We start from the raw sequence: 9,968 nt of genomic DNA on the forward strand, positions 1-9,968 counted from the left end.
GGTATATGGCTAACCGAAATGATGGCCACCCATCCTGCGACCATGGTCTCAAACATAGTACTTCTTTAGCTGATCCACGTTGGCCAGCTTTGATAATCGGTTTCCATCTAGATCCATCAAGCATGCAGCGCCCTCTGGGGTTAGCTCCCTAATGAAGTAAGGTCTGCTCCAATTGTGTCTGAACTTCCCTCTAGGATCTCTGATCAATCCCCTGATGACCTTTAGAGCCAAGTCACCTATCTGTAATGGTCTGGGCTTGACCCGCTTTTTGAAAGCACGGGTCATCTTCCTTTGATATGCACGATCATGGTTCGCTACCCTCAATCTCCTCTCATCTAGGAGATTAAGCTGATCTAATCGAGCCTGAGCCCAATCTGCCTCGAGAATGTACTACTCTAATGCTACTCTCAATGAACCCATCTCAATCTCAACTAGTAGCACTGTTTCTATACCATACACAAATGAGTAGGGTGTGGTTCCTGTAGAGGTGCGAAAAGAAGTTCGATAAGCCCTTAATGCGAAAGGGAGCTTCTCTAACCAATCCCGAGAAATCTCAACTATACTCCGCAAGATCCGCTTAACATTCTTATTTTCGCAGCCTCTACTACCCCATTCGTCTACGGCTCATACGCAGACGACCTATGATGTTGAATACCGTATCTCTGTAACAAAGTGTCAACATCTGCTCTGAAATGTACTCCTCTGTCGGAAATCAACTCATGAAGGACTCCATAGCGACAAATAATGTGTGATTTGATGAAACTAACGACCTCGGATGATGTCAATCTTGCATATAAAGTGGCCTCCATCCACTTGGTGAAGTAATCGATAGCAACCAAGATGAACTCATGACCGCTAGAAGATTTTGGTGAAATCTTCCCGATGATGTCTATACCCCATACTGAAAATGGCCATGGAGAAGTCAATACATGTAACTCTAAGGGTGGCACATGAATGAGGTCCCCATGTATCTGATACTCGGGACATCTCTAAACAAATTGGCAACAGTTTGTCTCCATGGTCAACCAGAAATAGTCAGTCCTCATGATCTTATGGGCCAACATATGTCCTCCCATATGTGGTCCGCAAACTCCCGCATGAACCTCTCTCATCACTCGATCAGTAGAGGTACGGTCTAAGCATAATAATAACATCCCATCAGTTGATCGTCTATATAATGTCTCGCCACAAAGCATGAATCGAGCGGCCAGTTGTCTCAATGCTCTCTTATCCTTAGTCGTGGTGGCCTCAGGATATACTCCAAGTCTCAAAAAGTGATATATGTCATGATACCATGACAAACCATCATTTGGCTCTGTATCATCGATTAGACAACAATAGGTAGGAATAGATCTCGACTCGATCAGTAAAGGGTGAATAGTGGTATCAGCAGGAATATCGATCATAGAAGCTAGAGTAGAAAAAGGCATTGGCAAACTAGTTCTACGCTCTAGGCAGATGTGTGTATCTCAAATCATCAAATCTCCCAACCAATAGCTCCAAGTATGCATGGTAAGGCCTAAGCTTCACATCTCTAGTCTTCCACTCACCCTGAATCTGTCTCAATACCAGATTGGAGTCACCAAACACCTTCATCTGTCTAATCCCGAGCTCAAGAGCCGTCTCTAATCCCATAATACAAGCCTCATACTCAATAATATTTTTCGTGGCAGGATGTCGATCCGAGAATGCCAAACGAATAGATTTAGGAATGTGATCACCATGAGGGGATATCAACAAGACACCTATCCCGTATCCAGAATGGTTGGCTGCACAATCAAAGTACATGCACCAACCTGACAGACTAGTCACGGCAACAACATCCTCATCCAGGAAATCATCATCAATAGCTCTACCATCAAAAACTGGTAATGAGGCTAGGTGATCTGCAACAATGCTCCCTCTGATGGACTTCTGAGTGACATAATGGATGTCAAACTCAGTCAGAAGTACCAACCATCTCATGAGACAGCCAACCAAAGTGGGTCTGTCAAACAAATATCTCAGAGGATCTAGACGAGATATCAAGTGCATTGAATACTCGATCATGTAATGTCTTAGTTGGCGAGTGGCCCAAACCAATGCCAAGCAATAGCGCTCAATTAGGAATGGCAATTTTGCGGGTCAATCGGGTCACCCGCCCCGCCCCGACCCTATTGGGACGGGTATGGGATAAATTAATCGGGTATGGGAAAGCTTTGTGAAACCCAAATCGGGTTCAGGGCGGGTATGGGTTTGTAGTTACCCGCCCCACCCCGGAATTAGAATTACCAATTTACCCTTAAATATTATAAAATACCCAAAATCTCCTCTGTATATATAAGTTATTCTTCCTAAATTTTTAGGGTTTTTCTCTCTCGAAAGACAGACTTTGTCTTCTCAGTTCGAACGACCTTGAAAGTAAAATCTATGCTCTAAAAACCAGATTTGCAATCTCGTAAACAAGTGATTATTGGAGTTCTTGTGGATTCCTTCATTCCAGGTAAGAAAACCCTAATTTTTTGAAGCTTTGTTAAAAATTTGGCTTGTTTTTCGAATTTTTTTGGTTTTAGTTTATGGGTTTAGGGTTTTTCTCTCTCGGAAGAAAGGTTTCGTCTTCTCAGTTCAAGCAGCCCTAAAATCAAAATCTTTGCTCTAAAAACCAGATTTTCAATCTCGTAAACAAGTGATTATTGGAGTTCTTATGGATTCCTTCCTTCCAGGTAAGAAAACCTTAACTTTTGAAGCTTTGTTAAAAATTTGGCTTGTTTTTCAATTTTTTTTTGGTTTTAGTTTATGAGTTTGAGGTTTTTTCAATTGTTTATCAGTAGATTTGTAATTTATATGCACTCTTGGTCTTCGTCTTAAATGTATTTTTCAGTTGAATCAACTTTCGTCTTTGGCTCTTATTGTTCATGTTTCTGACATTATTTTTTACCCTGTCCAAATCAATTTCATCCACATATAAACTGATTTTTGGGGTTTATACAAATAAGAATGATGATTTATGAGTTTTTCATTATTTTAGGGTTCAATTTTGGTATTCACGTTTTTGCAGAAACAAGTTGTTATAATTTCATTATTTTAGGGTTCAATTTTGGTATTCATGTTTTTGCATAAACAAGTTGTTATAAGAGAATGATCTAATTTCATAGATGAAAACCCTAATTTTTTTTTTCTAAACAACTTTCTGAAACATATTATTCATGCTTCCAGAAACATACAAATAGAATTTTATTGTGGTTAAATTGGTTTCAAACTATTTCAGAATATCCTAAGGATTCAACAAAATGACATCAGAAGGGGAGGAAAATTTTTTCATGCCAAGTACTGGTTCCAATCCAGCTACAGGTAGTACTTCAACTACTGATGGATCATTGACATGTAAAAAAAGAAAGCTGACTTCAATTGTTTGGAATGAGTTTGAGAAAGTCATAATAGATGGACAAGATTATGCTATTTGTAAGCATTGTAAATCAAAACTCAAGGCCGATAGTAAGAATGGGACTAAACATTTGCATGTACATTTAGATAGGTGCATCAAACGGAGAAATGTTGATATTAAGCAACAATTTTTAGCAATAGAGAGAAAAGGCTATGGAAAAGTGCAAATTGGTGGTTTCACATTTGGTCAAGATATCTCAAGAGAGAAGCTTGCACGTGCAATTATATTGCATGAGTACCCTCTTTCAATTGTTGACCATGCAGGCTTTAGAGATTTTGCTAGTAGCCTTCAACCTTTGTTTAAGATGGTTTCTCGCAATACAATTAAGGATGACATAATGAAGATTTATGAGTTTGAGAAAGGGAAAATGAGTAGCTACTTGGAAAAGCTTGAAACTAGAATGGCTATCACAACTGATATGTGGACATCTAATCAGAAGAAAGGTTACATGGCTATCACTGTGCATTACATTGATGAGTCTTGGTTACTACATCATCATATTGTAAGGTTAGATATGTTATTTGTTCAAGTTTTCAATTTTTATTTTATTTTATTATCATTTAATGATGTCACTTATATTAATAATATGTTTTTATATATCGTTTAATGTAGGTTTGTTTATGTGCCTCCTCCACATACAAAAGAAGTTCTTTCTGATGTGTTATTGGATTTTTTATTGGATTGGAATATGGATAGGAAACTATCTACAATCACCGTGGATAATTGCTTAAGTAATGATGACATGATTGACATCCTCTCAGAGAAATTATCTTCAAGTGGGTCACTTTTATTAAATGGAAAAATCTTTCATATGCGATGTGCAGCACATGTCTTGAACTTGATTGTGAAGGAAGGTCTAGATGTCATTAGAGTAGAAATTGAAAAAATTCGTGAGAGTGTTGCATATTGGTCAGCAACACCATCAAGAGTGGAAAAGTTTGAAGATGCAGCTCGCCAATTGCGCCTTCCATGCAACAAGAAGCTATGCCTTGATTGTAAAACACGATGGAATTCTACATACTTGATGCTATCAATAGCTATAACTTATAAAGATGTGTTCCCGCGTTTGAAGCAACGTGAAAAGCTCTACACCACAGTGCCATCAGAGGAAGAATGGAATTTAGCAAGAGAAATATGTGAAAGGCTGAAATTGTTTTATAATATAACAAAGTTGTTCTCAGGGCGAAATTATCCCACTGCGAATACCTTTTTCATCAAAGTGTGTGAGATTAAAGAAGCATTGTATGATTGGTTGATTTGCTCAAATGAAGTTGTAAGCACAATGGCATCAAGTATGTTAGAAAAATTTGACAAGTATTGGAGTGGATGTCATATTGTAATGGCAATAGCAGTTGTATTGGACCCAAGATACAAGATGAAGATTTTAGAATTTTATTTTCCGATAATGTATGGGTCAGAAACTTCAAGTGAGATTGGAAAAATTCGTCAACTATGTTATGATTTGCTTTTTGAGTACCAATCAAAGTCTAAGATGGGTCAACAAACTTCATCTCATGGTGCTTCATCAGTTTCAAATCTCTTTGAGTTGACCTATGACGAACAAGATCCTCTTTCGAAGTTTGACTTATTTGTTCATAGTACCAGTGAAGAAGGTCATGCGAAGTCGGAGTTAGACTACTACTTAGAAGAAACTGTTTTGCCAAGGATTTCAGATTTTGATGTTTTGAGTTGGTGGAAAACAAATGGTATTAAGTATCCGACTTTACAAATGATTGTTCGAGATATCTATGCCATTCCAGTATCTACAGTTGCATCTGAGTCAGCCTTCAGTACGGGTGGTAGGATGGTATCAAAACATCGTAGTAGACTCCATCCAAATACTTTGGAGGCCTTAATGTGTGCTCAAAGTTGGTTGGGAAATGAAATGGAAGGTAGTTAATCTAAAATATTTTCAATCTTATGAAACAACTATGTTGAATTTTTTAATAAAGTTGTTTCTTGTTATTCTTACTTTTATTGGGTGATTCTTTGCTTGTTAACCCAGGGGGCAAACTCACAATCATGGATGAAGATGATGAATCACTCTTGCTGTAGGTTCTTTTCTTGAAGTGAAGTTGGTATTGGAGATATATTTTGGGACCCAAGATACACTTTTTATTTTAATGCTCTTTTTTAATCTTAATGTGGTTATATGTATGAATATGTTGGGAAGACTTTATGTTTAATGTTTTTTTTTAATGTTGCCATATCCATGGAGATTTTCTATTTTTATATGTTGTAGTTGTGATATTTATTTATTTTTCATTTTTATCTTAATGTTATAATTTATATTGTTATATCCATGGTATTAAGCATCAAAGTTGTATTTTTTGGCAAAGAAGGCATTAGTGCTGACCTAATTGTAGTAAATGAAGACGTTGGGGCTGCCTGTTGGGGCATTAGTGTTTATATTTGTCCAATGCCTCTCGAAATTGTTGTTGCTGGTGCTAGATTATTAAAGAACAAAGGTATACTGCCTAAATAACTTGGATGATTTAGGTTGATAAATCTATCTTTTCTTCTAGGGTCAATCACATTTAATTTGTTCCTAGGAGATGGAAAGCAAAAGAGAGAGGGCCCTTTGCAGGCTTTGGGGTCAACTGTGGAATACTCTGAGCGTGTGGGGATGATGAGCAAGGCGGCTTGTTTGTAAGTAACATGGGCTCTAGTGGAGTGAACTTTTCAGCATTGAGGATAAAGAAGGGACCAACAAATCAAGTGAGCTTCATATTTCTTCTATATAAATGGACTAGCTTTTTGACATTTTCTCATTGGAATTCTGGATAATAAGTGCTGGAAATTTATTGACACTGGTACATCATAGTGTGTTTGCCTGGTTGATGCATTGGGCAACCGTACTATGCGGCCCTGTCTCTCAAGTGTTGTTAAGATTCAGGTGCATGCTGCTTTTCTGGTTTTATTTCTTTTCACTTAAAATAGTTTAGGCTCCAAGTCTTTCTTTTCATACAGTTTTCTTATTAAGATGAGCATACATGGAGTCTTATTATTGTTTTGTCCCTTGCAGGCAGAGGAATTAACTAAAGAGGATTTTAAAGGGGTAAAGGTAAGGCATCTCTAGATGGAAATAGGATATCATGGATCAAGTGTGACCATGGAATTTCTTTTTACTGTTATCTTATTATTCTTTTTCTTCTTGACATGGTAGGTTAACTTACTATTAACTAGTTGGATTAAATTTGTAATCCAACAAATGATATTAGCTACTTTGTAAGTATCTAAACTATAGGCATAAAAGTGCATCTATACGTTTAATTTATAGCTTAGCATCAAATACATAGATGCAATGTAATTGCTCTGTTTGGTTATTGGTAGTGCATAGCTTCTGAAAAACATATCATTCAGCAATTGCTGATCCATCTGTTGTTACAGTGGTTGGTAATGAGATATGGGATATATAATTTGGAAGTTATTCATGCTGCAATTCAGATGGCCAAAGAGGAGGGCATATTTGTATCCTTGGATTTGGCCAGTTTTGAGGTATGACTGTATGAGTTTCTTTGCATGTGATTGAAAGAAGGTCTTCCATTTGGTTTTCTGCATTGTGATAAACAGAATGAAATTATCACCAAAATGTTAATGAAAAAAAAAGAGGAAATGGAGCTTCATAATCTTTATAATTAGTTCCCCTACACTCCCTAAAATGATCATACCTTGTAGACAGAATTTTATGCCCTTTTCAATTAAAGGACTCACCAGTCCTCCAGTGGCATAATACCATGTTTGAAAAACAAAAAAAATGAGGGTATTCATTTACTTGTCCTTAAATTTTTGGGATATGGCTTCCTCAGCCATTCCCTGAGCAATGGCTCTTCAAACCTCGAGCTTTTGAATAAGTTAACGACCATGTCTAGCTTATGGTTGGAACTAGGTTTTGTGTTCATTGCTTCTTTATCCATCTCTTGTTTAGGTGGTATGGACCTCTAAGAACCTGATATATTATTTCACAGGATTAGACAAGGATTAGGTTGGTTGATATGATCATTCTTGTCTTGTTCCCCAGTGTTTCTCTTAATGTGGACGCTAATTATTGGTTGAATTTGGATTCCTTTTTATTGACATCTTCTTTTCTGCAGATTGGCCAGGGAACTTACAGTAATGTTTACAGGGCTCGTGATCTGGACCAACGGAAAATTGTTGTTTTGAAGAAAGTTAGGTTTGATAACCTGGAGCAAGAGAGTGTCCGCTTTATGGCAAGGGAAATTCATGTTCTGCACAGGCTTGATCATCCAAATATAATAAAACTGGAAGGTCTAGTCACATCAAGGATGTCTTGCAGCTTGTATCTTGTTTTTGAGTACATGGAACATGATCTAGAAGGTCTCGCCTCACACCCTGGTCTCAAGTTTACAGAACCACAGGTATTTGTGCAAGCTTTGTCTCATTAAATAGTTGTAATTTACATTATGATTTATACTTCAAAGTTCCATTTTTATAAGGCTACAACTGTAATTCAATTTGATGTTTCTACAAGTTTGGTTTCTTAGTGTTAGCATCACTGCCATCACATGATTTTACATTAGCAAAATTTGAAAATAGCACTTATGTGTAAAGTGTTCTTGATAAATCCAGTAATATTTTATATTAAGCTTAATCTATGTTTGTTTACTTTGATATGCAAGCTCTGAGGTTTTATTTATATATTGGCAGGTTAAATGTTATATGCAACAACTTTTACGTGGACTTGATCATTGTCACAGCCGTGGTGTTTTGTATCGTGATATAAAGGGTTCCAACCTTCTAATTGACAACAGTGGCATCTTGAAGATAGCAGACTTTGGTTTGGCAAGTTTTTTTGATCCCCATCAAATCCAGCCACTGACAAGCATTGTGGTAACACTTTGGTACCGGCCACCTGAGCTCTTACTTGGAGCCACTTACTATGGGACTGTTGTGGATTTATGGAGCACTGGTTGTATACTGGCTGAACTATATGCTGGCAAGCCTATAATGCCAGGAAGAACAGAGGTATCATTTATGCTTATCTATTTCCCACAAGATGTGCAGAGTACTGCCTGTTATTCATGGAATCATGATTGTGCAATCTACATATTTTTTCTCTTTGGAAAAAACACCTAGCATTTGTTGTTATTAGAGTTCTGTTTTGAACATAATATTGGATGTAAAATACTAACAGTAATTGAGTCTGATTTTACCTGCTTACTTTCAGGCATATGAAAAAAAAAAAAATGGTGACATTCATCTCAGGATCATGACTAAAATGTTGGAAAAGAGGTTTACTCTTAATGGCTGTTTGATGGCAAACTAGTGTTGAACACTGAAACTTTCCATTTTAATTTGTGTTAGATAACATGTTATAATAATCACTCATTTTTTTTAGTCTCACTGAAAATGAGGCTCAACAATCCAGTTGAAGTTTGCTAACTTATAGCCGAACCCTGAGTTTGCTACCTATGTGATTTTAAACGATAAAGTCCAAGCCCCAAACTTGCCCTCACTTACCCTGCTGGGTGATGAATTTCCCTTGCAACACCTTGAAGTTTCTAGTGGTACAAAATCTACATAGAAGATTTTTTATATCACATTTATAAACTGTGAAACAGTGCCTCAATCATTATGAAAATTTCCGTTATAAATTTCAGATTGAAAGTGAGATTCTCATGTTGGAATGGTTTCCAAAGTGAGATTCTATTTTTGCTTATCTTCATTGAAGAATTTTGAATCTATGCCCCCATTCTTTCTATTTAATTATTCCGTTGGGCCTGCCACTAATCAAGTAACATCTCCATCTACTTCTTCAACTTTAGCATGTCCTCATTAAGTTTGGTTCTTCTCCTTTGTAGGTGGAACAGTTGCATAAAATTTTCAAGCTTTGTGGCTCTCCATCTGAGGATTATTGGAGAAAATCAAAGTTGCCACATGCAACCATATTTAAGCCCCAACAGCCTTATAGGCGCTGTGTTGCAGAAACATTTAAAGACTTTCCTACACCTGCATTAGGGCTTATGGAAACACTTCTTTCCATAGATCCTGCTGATTGTGGATCTGCAGCCTCTGCTTTTAAAAGTGAGGTATGAAATTCTGGAGAAATTGGGTCCTTTGGGAGCCCTTTCCTTCTTTTTTAATTGATCTCTCTTCTCTATCTCTCTCTTGTAGTAGTTCTTGACTTGTTTTGATTTATGTTTCCCAGTTCTTTACAGTAAAGCCACTTCCTGGTGATCCTTCAAGCTTGCCTAAGTATCCTCCCAGCAAAGAGTTTGATGCAAAAGTACGAGATGAAGAAGCTAGAAGGTACTTATTGTTAGATGGTTTGAGTGCATAATGTGATGTTTAACAATTAAGTATACTTAAGGCACCTTGTTTTTCTACATAATATAATCCTGTTTGAAAGTGGAGCCATACTTTGGCTTCCCAAATGAATAATGCTTAAGTGGCATTTATGTGACATTTATAGAGGCGACCTGTTTTTACATCTTCATTCTGACAGAATCAGGCTGTGGTAACTGTATTAAAACCACTTTGCCCAGTTATGAACTTATGATGATAATATTTGGCAGATAAGATA

The 9,968-nt window shown here is 37.0% G+C and overlaps 1 protein-coding gene across 1 annotated transcript; it reads left to right on the top strand.

Moving 5' to 3' along the window:
* The first annotated feature begins 7,288 nt into the window (after positions 1-7,288).
* On the top strand, positions 7,289-9,749 carry LOC104879100 (probable serine/threonine-protein kinase At1g09600). The gene is made up of 5 exons (XM_059736091.1): positions 7,289-7,302; positions 7,446-7,803; positions 8,093-8,410; positions 9,247-9,474; positions 9,594-9,749. The coding sequence occupies exons 1-5, from the start codon at positions 7,289-7,291 to the stop codon at positions 9,723-9,725; spliced, it is 1,050 nt and encodes a 349-aa protein (XP_059592074.1). The 3' UTR covers positions 9,726-9,749.
* The last annotated feature ends 219 nt before the right edge of the window (positions 9,750-9,968 follow it).

The sequence above is a fragment of the Vitis vinifera genome, chromosome 4 (genome assembly GCF_030704535.1).
Source record: "Vitis vinifera cultivar Pinot Noir 40024 chromosome 4, ASM3070453v1".
NCBI classification, from domain to species: domain Eukaryota; kingdom Viridiplantae; phylum Streptophyta; class Magnoliopsida; order Vitales; family Vitaceae; genus Vitis; species Vitis vinifera.